This window comes from Pan paniscus, chromosome 4 (genome assembly GCF_029289425.2).
Source record: "Pan paniscus chromosome 4, NHGRI_mPanPan1-v2.0_pri, whole genome shotgun sequence".
Lineage (NCBI taxonomy): Eukaryota > Metazoa > Chordata > Mammalia > Primates > Hominidae > Pan > Pan paniscus.
In genome coordinates this window covers 48,208,660-48,227,292 of record NC_073253.2, presented here as the reverse complement: position 1 = coordinate 48,227,292, position 18,633 = coordinate 48,208,660, and the positions used below count along the sequence as shown (strand labels likewise).

The window sequence follows — 18,633 nt, the reverse complement described above, 5'->3', positions numbered from 1 at the left end:
TATTTGGGAGGTGTATGGAAAAGGGAAACAGAAAGACACCCTGAAATCTGGCTTCAGATTCTGACAATAAGATAAGAAATAAGCAGGGAGGATCAGACTCAGAGAGAAGAGTGGGTGTAAGGAAGGAGGGGGACTGTGTTTCAATCTTAACAGCTTTGGATCACAAACTGCAAGTTAGGGTGAAAGCAGATTTGTGCAGCTCACAAAAGGAACAGGAGAGGCGTCTGAGCCTCAGAGGCCAGGAAAGGAAAGAGAAGACGGGCTATATTTGAATCTTCTGGAAGATGAAGCGAAACATGCCAATGTCTGAACTGAATAACAACGTGGTCTGCGCTCTCTGCCTCTGTTGTCTGGTTATCAGGGCATAACTAATGAAATTTCAGTGGAACAGTACAGTCAGAGTCACATGTTTCCAGGCACCCTTGCTTTCTTCACCTTATTAGAAACAAAAGCACAAATATGATTTATGTTCTATTTTTACAGAAAGACGGAAAAAAATTAAGCTACTTCACATTTCTCACATCATGCATAAATAAATTATGGCAAAAATCTATTCCTACAATTAAAGAAGCCTTACCTTGTTTTTGAAAGAAACTAATGTTGCAAGTCTAGGACTATGCTGGGGACTTTGTACATATTATCACTCCTTACAACTACCCTTTGAAGTGGATAATAACCTTATTTTACAAGTGAGGAAACTGAGGCTTAAAAAGATACAGTAACTGCCCAAGGTCATGTAGCTAGTAAGTGCAGAACAGAGATTCAACAACAAGCTCAAATCCCAGTGGACTGACTGACCACATGCTGCTCACAGAAGAGGAGGAAACAAAATGCGAAATAATGAGGCCTCTGTTCCCATCTTTCTCAGAGCTCACACGGCTACGTGCTGTCACTAGCATTCTTATTACAATGGCCTGAGGCTTCTTGATTGTGCCTTTTATACTAAGCTCTCCAATCTGAAATGCCTACCCCTCTCCTCTGCCTATCCAAGTTCTACCGGTCCTTCAAATCCGACTCCAGTTCTCCATCACCTAAGAGGCCTTCCAAATTCCCTGCATCATGCTCTCTCTCTCTCCTGTCTTTTATTGCCTTAAGTCATTCAACTATCCATCCACCCCTGAAGCATGAGCTGACTATGGGTAAAGTACTCAGCACTGAAGTACAAAAGAAATAAGAACATTGTGTTTGTGTAGGGACAGAAGACATCCAAAACTGTTGTTCATTTCATATCATGGAGAACTTGGTGGTGTTTTAGACCTATACTCAATCAGTTGTTGTTTTATGTACACAAGTGTTAATGCGAATGGCTGGTTGCTTCAGTATCTTTTATACACTTCATCCTACAAAAATTGGCTGAACTCCTACAAGGCACAGTATAAGGTGCTATAGGGGATACAAATAGACACAAGTGCCAATCTCTGCCCTTCACCTGAAGAAATAAAACAAATATGCATATAAGATAAGGCAGAACATATGATAAGCATACAATAAAACATATGACAAACCTACATAAATGTTACACATTGTGGCAAGTGCTAGAAGTATATTCAAAAAGCAAAACTACATGGTATGTTTACAAGGAAGGATTCAGGTTTTCCTTTTATCAAAGTGGAGCCTAAAGCATCAGTAGGATCCTAAAAGGCCAAAATAGAAGACAAGTACCAGAAAAGAAAGAGTCATGCTTAAGAAATGTGCCAGATGATCATTTTCTAACAAATTAAAAAGTCAGTTCTATAAAAAGTAAACATTAGTTCATCCTAGTGAGTTGAGTATGTAAAAAATATTTTGATTAGTAATAAAATTGTGAAAATGAATTTAAAATGAAGATTTAGATTGGCTATTCTGAGCTTTCAATTCTTGGCAGCCAGCTGGCAAAGAAAAATGGCAGAGGTAGTTGGCAAGATTACAGGCTACTGAGATATTTATAGCTACTAGAGTCTCAAAAAAACCAAAGTGATCCTAAAGCTTTGTTTAGTACTTATATTAAATGTATAAAGTTTTCTGATTATTTAATATTAAATAGCATGCTCTTTTACTGCACTTTTCAGGGAAAAAGATACAATTTAAGTGCAAAAGAGAAGCATAATTATTGATTTCAGTTTTACAAAAATTAAATAAAAAGCAAGCATAGGTATTGCCAAAAATTTCTTCTAATACAGTACTGGTGGATATAAGACTATTCTCATCAAAAATAAACTTTGTAGGCTCACATTTTCCATATTTATACTTAAAAGTACATGGCTTATTGTGCTGTACAAATAAGAAATTTTGTGATAATATTTGTATCTGGTTACAACATTTCACGACACTCAAGTATTTACTTCAAGACTGCATATGTTAAAACATTAAAACCTTATATAAATTAATCTGATTACACAGAATAAAACTTAACCATCAAACCACAGCTAAGAGGATTCATTCTCCACAAATTATTTGGATTTTCTATTTTGGGGAGCTACATTGATGATTAATAAAGGAATTTTTGTGTATGTGAAGAAGAAAATGAAGTTCTCTAGTGAGGCCAACTAAACTTCTTAATAATAAGATATATTATTAATCTTATAACTATATTAACTATAAAATAATAACTATAAAATCTGGACAACATTTAAAAAAAATTGTTTTAACTAGAAGCAGCCCAGGTGGCCATAGATACAAAAATAGCTAAGCAAACTGATATATTCAAACAATAGAATATTATTGATCAATAAAAAAGAATGAACTAATACATGCCACAACATGGTTGAATCTCAAAACCATTACGCTGAGCAAATAAAGTCTTGCACAGAAAATATGTATGATTTCTTTCATATGAAACTCTAGAGGAAATGAATCTAATCTATCAAAACAGTGGTTACCTCTGGTGAGTGTTGTAGGCAACAGACTGTGAAGGGGTTTAAGGAACTTCCTGGACATCTGATGGTAGCTGGGATTACAGGCACCCTCCACCATGCCTGGCTAGGACGGTAATTTTCAATATCTTGATAGAATTTTAGGTTATACGGGTGTATGTATTTGTCAAAACTCCATGAAAGTACAGTTAAGATGTATGCATTTTTTGTATGCAAATTTTACCCCCAAAAAAGTAAATACTAAACTCTAGTTAATGATATGCATGCTAAGTATTTAGGGAGGATGTATATTGATGGCTGCAAGTTGACTTGAAATGCATCAAATGTACTATACTGCTTGATCTCCATAACAACCCTACAAGGTAAATACTAGTATTATCCACATTTTACAGATAGGGAAACCAAGGCATAGATGCACTAGGAAATTTGCTCAAGGTCCCATAGGTAGTAAGTGTCAGAGCCAGAAATTAGAATCCACAGAGTCTGGACCCATCAAAAATAAATAAGTGAGACCTAATTAAACTAAAAGCCTTCGGTACAGCAAAGGAAATAATCATCAGGGTAAACAGACAACCCACAGAATTGGAGAAAATATTTGCAAACTGTGCATCCAACAAAGGACTAATACCCAGAATCTACAAGAAACTCAAACAAATCAGCAAGAAAAAAACAAATTATCCCATCAAAAAGTGGGCTAAGGGCATGAATAGACAATTCTCAAAAGAATATATACAAATGGCCAACAAACATATGAAAAAATGCTCAACATCACTAATTATCAGGGAAATGCAAATTGAAACCACAATGAGATACCACCTTACTCTTGCAAGAATGGCCATTATTAGAAAGTCAAAAAACAACAGATGTTGGCATGGACGTGGTGAAAAGGGAATGCTTATACACTGCTAGTGGAAATGTAAATTAATACAACCTATATGGAAAACAGCATGGAGATTTCTTAAAGAACTAAAAGTAGAGTTACCATTCGATCCAGGAATCCCATTACTGGGTACCCACCCAAAGAAAAAAAATCATTATATCCAAAAGACACCTGCACACATGTGTTAATTGCAGGACAATTCATAAGTGCAAAGATGTAGAACCAACTAAGGGCTCATCGGCCAATGAGTGGATAAAGAAAATGTGGTATATATGTATATACTATGGAATACTATTCAGCCACAAAAAAGAACAAGATAATGTCTTTTGCAGCAAGTTGGATGGAGCTGGAGATCATAACTCTAAGTGAAATAACTCAGGAATGGAAAACCAAATGTTGTGTATTCTCACTTATAAGTAGGAGCTAAGCTATTGGTACACAAAGGCATACAGAGTAGTATAATGTACTTTGGAGACTCAGAAGTGGGAGGATGGGAGGGAGATGAGAGATAAAAAACTACATGTTGGGTACAATGTACACTACTCGGGTGATAGTTTCACTAAAATCTCAGACTTCACCACTATACAATTCATCCGTGTAACCAAAAACCACATGTACCCCCAAAGCTACTGAAATACATATATATTTTTAAAAGAGTCTGGGTTCAGAACCCCTGCTCTTAACCACTTCTCTATTATAGTTCCAGTAGTTGACTGGTTTGTTTGGTTTTTGTTTTTGCTTTTTAGTAGAGACAGGATTTCATCACATTGGCCAGGAACTGCGAACCTCAAGTGATCCATCCGCCTCAGCCTTTCAAAGTGCTGGGATTATAGGCGTGAGCCACTGCACCCAGCCAACTTGTTATTGATATAAGATAAGATATGGTACTCTTCTCAAGTTTGTGGATAACATGAAAATGGGAGTAAGAGCAAATTCATTACTTTACAGATTACTTATCAAAAAAGCTTTAAAAGACAAATAAATAGAAGATTATAACAAGATAGAATTTGATAGGGGCAAAACTTAAGAGCCTGCATTTGAGTATAAGCAAACAATTGTTCCTCCAGTGGCAGTGCTAGTGCATAGCAGGTATTTGGTAAAAACCTGTCAAATATATATACGATTGAGTTATATGATAGAATCTATGAAAAAAGAGGGATGTAATATACCAAAAGCAAAATATGAACTTAACAAATAATGCTAGAATATGCTGATATATAGTTATGCTATCTAGAAAGTAGGTTAAATGAGAGTCTTACAAGACTGTTGGTCTAGTTGGACTAATGCCAGGTATACTGTCTTATCTTCTGGGAACTATATCTAACAGACAGAGGTAAACTGGAACAAGTTTCAAGTGAAGGTACAGGACTTAAAGCTGTACTACCTGAAGTATCACAGAAGAAATTTCAAACATTGAATGTGGAGAAAAGAAAAGTGAACATGGTAGCAAATTTTAAAATGTAAGGTACTGTCATGAAAAAGAAGAATGAGCCGGGTGCGGTGGCTCATGCCTGTAATCCCAGCACTTTGGGAGGCTGAGGCGGGTGGATCACGAGGTCAGGAGATCGAGACCATCCTGGCTAACGTGGTGAAACCCCATCTCTACTAAAAAAAATACAAAAAAATTAGCTGCGTGTGGTGGTGGGCGCCTGTAGTCCCAGCTACTTGGGAGGCTGAGGCAGGGGAATGGCGTGAACCCGGGAGGCGGAGCTTGCAGTGAGCCAAGATCGCGCGCCACTGCACTCCAGCCTGGGCGACAGAGTTAGACTCTGTCTCCCAAAAAAAAAAAAAAGAAAGAAAGAAAGAAAAGAAAAGAAAAAGAAGAATCATGGCTGGGCGTGGTTGCTCAGACCTCTAATCCCAGCACTTCGGGAGGCTGAGGCAGGTAGATCACTTGAGGTCAGGAGTTCAACTCTGGCCTGCCCAAGATGGTGAAACCCCATCTCTACTAAAAATACAAAAATTAGCCTGGAGTGGTGGCACATGCCTGTAGTCCCAGCTACCTGGGAAACTGAGACAGGAGAATCACCTGACCTGGGAGGCGGAGGTTGCAGTGAGCCAATATCCTGCCACTGCACTCCAGCCTGGGCAACAGAGCAAGACTCCGTCTCAAAAAAAAAAAAAAAAAAAAAAAAAGAATCATAATTATTCCGGAATTACCCTTGACTAAAACCAACCGACAGAAGCTACAGGAGCTATAGGAAAACAAATTCAGTGTCAATATAAGGAAGACCTTTCTAACAGATATAACCTAACCACAAAAGAAAAGGTAGGGGAAGAGAGTGCTATCTCAGAAAGGTGTGACTACCCTAAATATGATAATAATGAGTTTATGAAATATTGGACCAAGTTAACTTAAAGATCTCTTTCAAACCTAAGAACCTACTATAAAATAAAAGGTGATAAGGCCGTCATAACAAGTTTCGAATGGGTTAAAATAGTAATGCCAGTAACCAAAACAGACTTGAGATGATAAAATTTAAATGAAAGGAAAAATAAGAAAATAGAAGTTATTTGTCAAGTCTGTAAATGGGGAGAGCTTTAAGTCTAAAAGCACTGGAATAAAATTCAAAGGAAAAGAAAAATTGGACTACATAAATTTTTTAAACTTTTACATATGAAAAACATTAAAAGGCAAATAAGACACACGGATTTTTGTTCTATATCTTTAATATAGGGCTCTGCTGTCTGATATAGCAGCCATAAGCCATATGTGGCTATTAAAATTAAATTTTTTTTTTTTTTTTTTTTTTTTTTTTTTTTTGAGACAGAGTCTCGCTCTGTCGCCCAGGCTGGAGTGCAGTGGCGCCATCCTGGCTTTCTACAAGCTCCGCCTCCGGGGTTCACACCATTCTCCTGCCTCAGCCTCCTGAGTAGCTGGGACTACAGGCGCCCGCCACCATGCCCGGCTAATTCCTTTGAATTTTTAGTAGAGACAGGTTTTCACTGTGTTAGCCAGGATGGTCTCGATCTCCTGACCTCGTGATCCGCCCGCGTCGGCGTCCCAAAGTGCTGGGATTACAGGCGTGGGCCACTGCGCCCGGCCTAAATTAATTTTAAATTGATTTAGACATTAAAAATTTAGTTCCTCAATTGCTCTCTAGCCACATTTCAAGTGCTCAACAGCCACTGTGGCTAGTGGCAACTGAGTTGGACAGTACAGATATAGAACATTTCAATCACTGTAGAAAGTTCTACTGGAACTTCAAAATTTAAAACAGAATAATTTAATTCAGGGAATTTATTACATAAGGTGGCAGAAGAGCTGAGAGGCCAAATAGGGTTGTACAGCAATCCAGAAATTCACAACAGGAAGCCACTACCATCCCTAAGACTGAAGGACAAAGTACAAAGTCCAATACCGAAGGTCCCCTGGCAAAGACCAAAACAACAGTATGTGTCTCGGGTGGAAGTAGGAAGACAAGGATGAGAAGCAGCCCCTGCTGAATATACACCATGATGTTAAAAAATAAAATTAAATTAAAAAGCAGAAAGAAATACCTAGACTTCTCTCTTCTCTCTACCCTCCAAATCTCCTGCCAGTACCTCCATGGCTGAACCCATACAAAAGCCAGATGGTAAAAGAGACTGGGAAATGCAGCCTATAGGGGTCAGACCCGTGTTAAAAAGGACAGAGCCAAGAAAGAGGAAGAAAGAAGTCTGGGGTCAAACAAGCTAAGAACTGGTAGGGGTACTCCTCCTGCTGTGTCCTCACATGGCAAGAGGGACAGGGGAGCTCTCCAGAGTCTCTTTCATAAAGGCACTAATCCTCGCCTCATAACCTAATCACCTTCCAAAAGTTCCACCTCCAAATACCATCACATTGGAGATTGGGTGTAAAATTCACATTAATATATGAATTTTAAGGGGATAGAAACATTCAGTCTATAGAAGGTATAAATAGAAAATTTAGGAAAAAACAAATAAAAATGGCCAACATTTGAAAAATATCCAACCTCACCAGTATTTAAATATAAATTAGAACAATATGAAAACAAAATTAAATTAGCAATAATTAATCATTTGCATACTTAGTGCTGATCAAGGGTGTAGCCAAAACAGATACATTCCTAGGGAGAGAATTTTCAAAATATTTTCAAAGAAGGTGGGACAGTTTTATAATTTGCATCAACAATTTTAAAAATAATTTGCACTTCTAGATCTACTAAGTGCATTTCCAGGGATAAATCCAAAGTCCAGAAAATCTAAAGCATGAAAAATATTTTAGAAACAACAGATGTTCATTGCAGCTTTATATGACAATATTGAAAAAAAATGGAAGCAACCTCCATGTCCACCAGTAGGTCAATAGGTAAGTAAACTAAGGTATGTCTATCTCCTTATTCAAAAATAACCCTTGCTGAGTACTTCTTTGCTAGCCACAATGATAGGTGCTGGAAATATAAAAAAGAATAAGCAGTAGTAATAGAGATTAATTTGTAACCATTTAAATAATGCTTATGAAAGACTGCAATAAAATAAGGACATATTTTTGGTAAGACCAGTGAACAAAGGTGAATCTAAAAATGAATAAACGGCCGAGTGTGGTGGCTCATGCTTGTAATTCCAGCACTTTGGGAGGCCAAGGCAGGTGGATCACTTGAAGTCAGGAGTTCAGGACAAGCCTGGCCAACTTGAACAGTGAAACCCCACCTCTACCAAAAAAAAAAAAAAAAAAATTAGCCAGGCATGGTGGTGTGCACCTGTAGTCCACCTGGTGTCCCAGCAGAGGCTGAGGTGGGAGAATGACTTGAACTCAGGAGGCAGAGGTTGCAGTGAGCTGAGATCATGCCACTGCACTCCAGCCTGGGTGACAGAGTGAGACCACATCTCAAAAAAAATAAAAATAAAAATGAATAAATTTAGGCCGGGCGCGGTGGCTCACGCCTGTAATCCCAGCACTTTGGGAGGCTGAGGCAGGCAGATCACGAGGTCAGGGGATCAAGACCATCCTGGCTAACACGGTGAAACCCCATCTCTACTAAAAATACAAAAAAATTAGCTGGGCGTGGTGACAGGCGCCTGTAGTCCCGGCTACTTGGGAGGCTGAGGCAGGAGAAGGGCGTGAACCCGGGAAGTGGAGCTTGCAGTGAGCCGAGATCATGCCACTGCACTCCAGCCTGGGTGACAGTGAGACTCCGTCTCAAAAAAAAAAAAAACAAACAAATAAATAAATAAATTTATGTAAGACAAAATATGCTAACAGATTAATAACAGTGGTTGCCTCTGAGTGGTAAGTTGGTTAAGTTTATTTTTTCTTCCTTCTTTATATTTTTCTGAACTTTCAAAATTTTCTAAATAATTAAGATTTGCATTTTCCTTCAGAGCTATTAATCTAAATGTTTAAGAATTGCAAACCTGCCACAATAGTGCTAGTTTACCTGTTGCAATAGTAAACTGCATTATTGGGATCCAATTCTATTGCCTGTGTGTAACAATCCACTGCAGCAGCATAATTTTCTTCTTTCATGTGGTTATTGCCTAAAATAAAGTAACCAGTATGTACAGTAAGTATAATATACATTAAAAACATACACTCTTATAGACACATTTTAATCGTGGAAACTATAATTATATGAAAGTCGGCCTCATGATTTTTCAGTCACACTGGAAAAAGTTTTACATTGTACTATAGAGTTGATATTATTTAGCTTTCAGTGTGTTTGAATCATTTTAACAATGCAAAGTCTTTTAAAAAATTAATGTTTATATACCTTATAAAATCCAGACTTAAAAGAGTAAATGCAACAATTATGACTATCTCATGGCAAAAGTGAATCTCTTCTCACCTTCCTTATCTTCATCTCTCTCCTCCCTTTTAGAGCTGCCCCAGCCCGTTCCAGATGCAACACCCTCCCTAATCACCATCTCAATCTGGACCTGGTCTTCCACTCTTTCCCTGTTAAAACACACATCTGCTGATAATCAAGTTCTCAGAACACTGCTGAGGATAAGCTGATAAAACTAATCATGCTATCATGATAGTGGCAGATAATATTTTTATGTGCTATCCCTTCCAGAGTTAGACTCTTTTTAAAAGGGGATTTAAAGAGATTAATTTCTAGAAAGAGAATTTCAGATACCATGGCTAGCCTGCAAAGTACTGATTTTCAGGAAGGGCATCTGCAGATACATCTGGCAGTAATTTAGCTAAGTTAATAAAATGTCAGCAAAATAAGAGATTTCCTATGGGTATTTTTTGTATACCATTAAATGAAAAAGTAGTGTCCTCTGCACTTGTAAGAACCAATGTTCAAAATATGTCTGGGCGTGGTGGCTCATGCCTGTAATCCCAACACTTTGGGAAGTGAAGGTGGGAGGATCACTTGAGGCCAGGAGTTCGAGTCCAGCCTGGGCAATATAGTGGGACCCCCCGCCACCATCTCAACAAAAAGAATAATTAAAAAAATTAGCCAGGCGCAGTGGTGCACACTTGTAGTCCCAGCTACTTGGAGGCTGAAGCAGGAATATCACATAAACTCAGGAGGTTGAAGCTGCAGTGAGCCATGATTGTGCCACTGCATTCCAGCATGGGTGACAGAGTGAAACCCTGTCTTTAAAAAAAAAAAGAAAAAGAAAAAGAAAATATTAGAAACAATGGAGATTTGGAGGAATGATTTACATCTCAAAGGTATCTGTGATTCTTTCCAGTTTTCTTAAACCAGAAACTCTCACATTAGCCTTGTTCTTGATAGATCATTAGCTGCTTAACAGGAAGAGTGGGGCATAAATTTCCAAGGAACAAAAACAGAATATTCAAATTACTGTAAATTAGGAATCAAAAATGAATATAAAGGGTGACTGCTAATAAGTACATGGTTTTTGTTTGGGGGGTTATAAAAATGTTCTGTAGGCCGGGTATGATGGCTCATCCTTGTAATCCCAGCACTTTGGGAGGGCAAGGCAGGAGTATGGCTTGAGCCCAGGAATTAGAAACCAGCCTGGGCAACATGGTGAAACCCTATCTCTACAAAAAAAACAAAACAAAACAAAAATTAGCTGGGGTGGTGGTGTGTGCCTGTAGTCCCAGCTACTCAGGAGGCTGAAGTGGGAGGATTGCTTGAGCCCAGGAGGTTGAGGCTGCAGTGATCTGTACTGTTGCCACTGCAATCCACCCTGGTCGAAAGAGTGAGACCCTGTCTCAAGAAAAAAAAAAATTTCTATAATTGATTATGGTAATGGCTGCACAACTCTGTGAATATACAAGAAACTAATGCATTGTACCCTTTAAAGAAGTAAATTGTATGACATATGAATTATATCGCAACAAATATCTTTTCAAGTTAAAAAAATTAATTTGGATCTTCCCCAAAAAAGAAATCAATAGAAAGCCTCTAAGGAAACTGAGAGGTTAACATCGTTTTTTATGAAGAAACAAAAAGTTTATATTAGCAAAGATAGTTTGATTTCCATGTCAAACATTTTAATTTTCTGGGTTATTGAGACTTTGATGTTGCTGTTGGGCTCTTTGTCTTGATGGCATTTTATGATTACATTATAAAACTGTACTGTATGTCTTTTCCTGTGTCACCTCAAAGGTGTAGATATCATAATGTATATATACATACCACAAATATTATACACATATATACTATGTTAATGATAAAAGGCTTAACATATTTAACATATAAAATATTTAACATATAAAATACTTAACATATAAAAATTCAGGGTTGGGTGTGGTGGCGCACATCTGTAATCCTGGCACTTTGGGAGGCCGAGGTGGGTGGATCACCTGAGGTCAGGAGTTTGAGACCAGCCTGGCCAACATAGTGAAACTCCGTCTCTATTAAAAATACAGCTCTCGCTCTCACTCTCGCTCTCCCTCTCGCTCTCCCTCTCCCTCTCCCCCTCCCCTCTTTCCACGGTCTCCCTCTGACGCCAAGCCGAAGCTGGACTGTACTGCTGCCATCTCGGCTCACTGCAACCTCCCTGCCTGATTCTCCTGCCTCAGCCTGCCCAGTGCCTGCGATTGCAAGCGCGCGCCACCACGCCTGACTGGTTTTCGTATTTTTTTGGTGGAGACGGGGTTTCGCCGTGTTGGCCGGGCTGGTCTCCAGCTCCTAACCGCGAGTGATCCACCAGCCTCAGCCTCCCGAGGTGCCGGGATTGCAGACGGAGTCTCGTTCACTCAGTGCTCAATGGTGCCCAGGCTGGAGTGCAGTGGCGTGATCTCGGCTCGCTACAACCTCCACCTCCCAGCCGCCTGCCTTGGCCTCCCAAAGTGCCGAGATTGCAGCCTCTGCCCGGCCACCACCCCGTCTGGGAAGTGAGGAGCGTCTCTGCCTGGCCGCCCATCGTCTGGGATGTGAGGAGCCCCTCTGCCTGGCTGCCCAGTCTGGAAAGTGAGGAGCGTCTCTGCCCGGCCGCCATCCCATCTAGGAAGTGAGGAGTGCCTCTTCCCGGCCGCCATCCCATCTAGGAAGTGAGGAGCGTCTCTGCCTGGCCGCCCATCGTCTGAGATATGGGGAGCGCCTCTGCCCCGCCGCCCTGTCTGGGATGTGAGGAGCGCCTCTGCCTGGCCACGACCCCGTCTGGGAGGTGAGGAGCGTCTCTGCCCGGCCGCCCCGTCTGAGAAGTGAGGAGACCCTCCACCTAGCAACCGCCCCGTCTGAGAAGTGAGGAGCCCCTCCGCCCGGCAGCCGCCCCGTCTGAGAAGTGAGGAGCCCCTCCGCCCAGCAGCCACCCCGTCTGGGAAGTGAGGAGCGTCTCCGCCCGGCAGCCACCCCGTCCGGGAGGGAGGTGGGGGGGGTCAGCCCCCCGCCCAGCCAGCCGCCCCGTCCGGCAGGTGAGGGGCGCCTCTGCCCAGCTGCCCCTACTGGGAAGTGAGGAGCCCCTCTGCCCGGCCAGCCGCCCCATCCGGGAGGGAGGTTGGGGGGTCAGCCCCCTGCCCGGCCAGCCGCCCCGTCCGGGAGGGAGGTGGGGGGGGTCAGCCCGCCGCCCGGCCAGCCGCCCCGTCCGGGAGGGAGGTGGGGGGGGTCAGCCCCCCACCCGGCCAGCCGCCCCGTCCGGGAGGGAGGTGGGGGGGGTCAGCCCCCCGCCCGGCCAGCCGCCCCGTCCGGGAGGGAGGTGGGGGGGGGGTCAGCCCCCCGCCCGGCCAGCCGCCCCGTCCGGGAGGTGAGGGACGCCTCTGCCCGGCCGCCCCTACTGGGAAGTGAGGAGCCCCTCTGCCCGGCCACCACCCCGTCTGGGAGGTGTACCCAACAGCTCATTGAGAACGGGCCATGATGACAATGGCGGTTTTATGGAATAGAAAGGGGGGAAAGGTGGGGAAAAGATTGAGAAATCGGATGGTTGCCCTGTCTGTGTAGAAAGAAGTAGACATGAGAGACTTTTCATTTTGTTCTGTACTAAGAAAAATTCTTCCGCCTTGGGATCCTGTTGATCTGTGACCTTACCCCCAACCCTGTGCTCTCTGAAACATGTGCTGTGTCCACTCAGGGTTAAATGGATTAAGGGCGGTGCAAGATGTGCTTTGTTAAACAGATGCTTGAAGGCAGCATGCTCGTTAAGAGTCATCACCACTCCCTAATCTCAAGTACCCAGGGACACAAACGCTGCGGAAGGCCGCAGGGTCCTCTGCCTAAGAAAACCAGAGACCTTTGTTCACTTGTTTATCTGCTGACCTTCCCTCCACTATTGTCCTATGACCCTGCCAAATCCCCCTCTGCGAGAAACACCCAAGAATGATCAATAAAAAAATAAATAAATAAATAAATAAATAAAAATACAAAAATTAGCTGGGCGTGGTGGCACATGCCTGTAGTCCCAGCTACTCGGGAGGCTGAGGCAGGAGAATCAGTTGAACCTGGGAGGCAGAGGTTGCAGTGAGCCAAGATTGCACCACTGCACTCCAGCCTGGGCGACAGAGCCAGACTCCATCTCAAAAAAGGAACAAAGTAGCAAAAATAAATATTGACAAAAATATCAAAGACAGTGTTATTTAGGATTACAAAATTATCTGTCTAGGTAAGTAAGACATGCTCAAACAGTATCATGTAACACTACACAGCCATTAAAAACAGTGATATAGGCCAGGCGTGGTGGCTCAAGCCTGTAATCTCAGCACTTTGGGAAGCTGAGGTGGGTGGATCACATGAGGTCAGTAGTTCAAAACCAGCCTGGCCAACATGGTGAAACCTCATCTTTACTAAAAATACAAAAAAATTCACCAGGCGTGGTGGCCCGCGCCTATGACCCCAGCTACTCAGGAGGCTGAGGCAGGAGAATTGCATGAACCCAGGAAGCAGAGGTTGCAGTGAGCCGAGATCCTGCCACTGCACTCCAGCCGAGGCGGCAGAGAGAGACTGTCTCAAAAAAAACAGAACAAAAGCAAAAACCACAGTGATATAGGTATATATTTACAGACCTAGAGAAATGACCATGCCCAAGGAATAGGAACAGTATAATTGTTTCATATCCACCTTTTTAGATACCAGCTGATTTTATACACACATACACACACACACACACATATATATATATTTTTTGAGATGGAGTCTCCCTCTGTTGCCAGGTTGGAGTGCAGTGGCGTGATCTTGGCTCACTGCAACCTCCGCCTGCCGGGTTCAAGCAATTCTCCTGCCTCATCCTCCTGAGTAGCTGGGATTATAGGCACACACCACCATGCCCAGCTAATTTTTGTATTTTTAGTAGAGACGGGGTTTCACCGTGTTGGCCAGGATGGTCTTGATCTCCTGACCTTGTGATCCACCCACCTCGGCCTCCCAAAGTGCTGGGATTACAGGTGTAGACCACCGTGCCTGGCCGTGATATATATTTTTTTAACTCAACTGCCTTCTTCAAGGTATGAAATAAAGAAAAGGCTAGAAAATGTTTCTGAACATAGCATATTCCCTAGTAACCCTCTGTCTATATATAGAACGGAGGATTTATTGGCTGTCACTCACTGCTAAAGATAAGGACTATACCCTACAGCTTTGTAGTACAAATCTTACAGGCCTGACCTGGCTCCCGTCTATAGCTTAACATAGCTGACATAATGGAAAAATGGAATACAAATCCTCAACAGTGACTTATTTCTTAAAACCAAGAATGCTTCAATAGCCAACTAGTATAAAATTTAATAATGTAGTAATCAAAAGTGCTAGCTAATAAACAAGTACCATGTGCCTACCTTAACAAATTTCAAAGAACTCAAAAACACTAAACATATGAAAGATAAAATAATGCTGAAAACTATTTTCCTCTTTTTAAGTTAAAGAAGAATTTGAGATCCTACAGTATAAGTAGCAAAAACAGAAGCAATTCGCCCTTAAGTTATGTGTTCTGCAACTTTTACAACAGATCTGCTTCTCTTGAAGCAAGCCGTAACTGTACTGCCCACAAGCCATTCTGTACTTCCAGACTTCTTACCCATCACATTCATTTCTGTTTCGTAATTGCCATGTGCATTTATGACAATCTAGTCTTGGTGGTGTAATCAGAACTATATCAATTGACAGTAATTTCCTCCAGTTTCAGAAAGCTTTACTAAGTAAGTCATTTTTGTATGAAATATTCACCTTCATCTTTTAATTGGTCAGCTTTTCCCACATCTTCAGGCACTGAGTTTGAAAGGGGCAGAACGTCATTCTGAAATTAAATAAAAATCAATGCACTTCCCTTTAGCTACATAAAGAATCATCCTAGAGTACTATAAATAAATAATAAATTACCCACATTTTAAATCATCTGTAACTCCACATCATGAAAACAAATTCCTAAATAACAGTATTAACAAAAATAGGGGAAAAGTCCTCTCATATATTTATTATTAGAAATATGAATATCTGTGACTGGGCGTGGTGGCTCATGCCTTAATCCCAGCACTTTGGGAGATCAAGGTGGGTGGACAGCTTGAGCTCAGGAGTTCGAGACCAGCCTGGGCAATGTGGTGAAACCCCGTCTCTATAGAAAACACAAAAATTAACAAGGTGTGGTGGCATGTGCCTGTAGTCCCAGCTACTTGGGAGGCTGAGGTAGGAGGATGGCTTGAGCCCAGGAGGCAGAGGTTGCAGTGAGCTGAGATCATGGCACTGTACTCCAGCCTGGGCAACAGAGCCAGACCCTGTCTCAAAAAAAAAAATAAGAATATGAAGAATATGTGAATCAAAGTTTTAAAAAGTGTGCATTTCCCATACCTGGCAATCCTGCTTCATAAAAAAAAAATGGAATTAGTATGCAAAGAATAGGAATAGAAATATGATCAAGGGATTGTTTATATTAGTGAAAATTTTGGAACAAAATGTCTAATATCCTATCTAAGATATACCCTACTAAGTCAAAATCACAATCTACAAAAAATCATTTATAATATGATATTATATAAATATGTTCACACACACATTAAAAACATCCTGGAAAGATGTGTATCAGAAGTAAAATTTTAATTTCTTTTATCTTTGCATATTGTCCAATTTTTTTTTTTTTTTTGAGATGGAGTCTCGCTCTTTTGCCAGGCTGAAGTGCAGTGGCATGATCTCGGCTCACTGCAATCTCCGCCTCCCAGGTTCAAGAAATTCTCATGCCTCAGCCTCCCGAGCAGCTGGGACTACAGGTGCGTGCCACCACACCCAGCTAATTTTTGTATTTTTTGTAAAGACGGGGTTTTACCATGTTGGCCACGATGGTCTAGATCTCTTGACCTCGTGATCCACCCACCTCGGCCTCCCAAAGTGCTGGGATTACAGGCATGAGCCACTGCGCCCGGCCGTGTTTTCTTATATTGTAGTAAAATTAATATATGTTCATTGCTTTAAAAAAGTTGGGGCTAGTGTGGTGAGCAGCCACCACACCTGGGTAATTTTTTTATTTTGTATAGAGACAGGGTCTCCCTGTGTTGCTCAGGATGGTCTCAAACTCCTAGCTTAAGCAATCCTCCCACGTTGGCTTCCAAAGTGTTGGGATTATAGGCATGAGCCACCATGCCCAGCCCTATGTACTATAGTATATATCCATCATTACCTTTGTCTTGATTAGAGTTTCTACAAAATTGATAGCTCTACATCAGAAATATATTTTGCAAATTAGACATAAAGATTCACAAGTAAAAAAAATTACTGACAAAGTATATGGGTCTTGTCCTTATTTTTTTTTAAATCATTATCTACTAATCAGTTTTCCCAAGCATAAAATATTGGAATAAAAATATAGAAACAACATGAGAACCTTCCTAAGTAGAGGTCACTGCTTAAAACTGACTGTAGTTACTGAGGATCTAAATATAATTCAAAGACACATTATTGTCCTACAGCACTTGGCTTTAGGGTTCCTTGTATTTTAAATTTTCCCATAAGCCTAGGCACTTTATACATGGGAAAAAGTGATTTGGGGGTCAGAAAAATAGCATATTAAAAAATAGATTATAATCTCTTCTGTCTTCCCAATCCTTCTGAATTATTTGCGAAAATTGCCACTGTTTTACACTTTGAAAACTAATTATCATATTCATTGCATAAATTTGAGCAGTTCACCATGTGGGGGCAAGAGCTACCTATTCTAAATAAAGGGAATGAATCCACTTGATATATAAACATAATTGGAGAAAAAAAATAGAAAAGCAGTATCCTAAAGATAAAATGACCAATATAACAACGAAGTACACTTGGTGAGACAAATAATTTTTTAATTACAACAATCTTCATGCTATTTCAGGTGAATTTACACTTTCTCTGCCATATTCTGTTAATAAACATATATGGAATGAAGCCATAGCTGTAAAATAGGACTACTAAAGAATTATGAGACCAGGCATGGTGGCTCACGCCTGTAATCCCAGCACTTTGGGAGCCAAGGTGGGCGGATCATGAGGTCAGGAGTTCAACACCAGCCTGCCCAAGATGGGGAAACCCTGTCTCTACTAAAAATACAAAAATTAGCCAGGGCCGGGTGTGGTGGCGGGTGCCTGTAATCCCAGCTACTCGGGAGGCTGAGGCAGGAGAATCACTTGAACCTGGCAGGCAGAAGTTGCAGTCAGCTTAGATTGTGCCACTGCATTCTAGCCTGGGCAACAGGACAAGACTCTGTCTCAAAAAAAAAAAAAAAAAAAAAAAATAGCCAGGCGTGGTGGCACGTGCCTGGAGTCCCAGCTACTCGGGAGGCTAAGGCAGAAGAATTGCTTGAACCCAGGAGGCGGAGGCTGCAGTGAGCTGAGATTGCACCACTGCATTCCAGCCTGGGCAACAGGGCGAGACTCCGTCTCAAAAAAAAAGAAATATGATACCACATATAACACAACTGAAGATATACTAGGCAGCCAGTTTCAATAAACTGTATTTTAACGATAGTGAGCAACAAATTTCTTATAATTAAATGCAATCAGGGAGATACAGCAAAAGAAAGAAAAAGCTTTATTCAAACAGAGGGTAAAAGTCAATTAGAGTTTCCTGAGAAGGAAAAAAAAAAAAAAGTAGTTCTAATATCTTCAGTATTAAGTCAATGGTGACAGTAGCTAAAGAGTGAGCAAATCTAAGAACTGTGTCAAGCACAGGCCTCACCTACCTGACAGCAAAGAAGGTCTGCTTTAGCCATAACCATATCTAGCCACTGAAACAGGGTTCCCTGAGGGGGCCACAAGCCCAGACAATGAAAGAACCACAGCCCACCATCACCAAAGGGAAGAAAAAGGGAGCTCCCTGATGAGGAACAGAGATAAACATCACTATCTCCTTCGTCATACAATAAGAATTCATCCGTTTGATGAATTAATGTATAACTGCATTATTTTTCTCCCAAGTGTAATAAAAGGGGATGATTTACTGCCAAGTTGCCATCTTCATTGCAACTCTAACAACCTCTTCCCAAGAAGTTCTAGAAACAGAGCCTGGAAGATCCAGTCAAGTGCGGTATTGTCAGCAATGTCCACTCCAGACTGAAGTGTGCAAGATATGTTTCAGCTTC

At 41.3% G+C, this 18,633-nt stretch overlaps 1 protein-coding gene across 2 annotated transcripts in view; it reads right to left on the bottom strand.

Annotated features, from left to right (window-relative positions):
* The window catches only part of SGTB (small glutamine rich tetratricopeptide repeat co-chaperone beta), a 58,836-nt gene that overhangs the window by 28,878 nt on the left and 11,325 nt on the right, over positions 1 to 18,633 (bottom strand). For both annotated transcript variants that reach the window (XM_034960030.3, XM_003827438.6), the window contains exons 4-5: positions 15,258 to 15,327; positions 9,114 to 9,213 (exon numbers count right to left, since the gene is read on the bottom strand). In XM_034960030.3, coding sequence (XP_034815921.1) covers positions 9,114 to 9,213; positions 15,258 to 15,327 — 170 coding nt within the window. The remainder of the gene's footprint in view (positions 1 to 9,113; positions 9,214 to 15,257; positions 15,328 to 18,633) is intronic.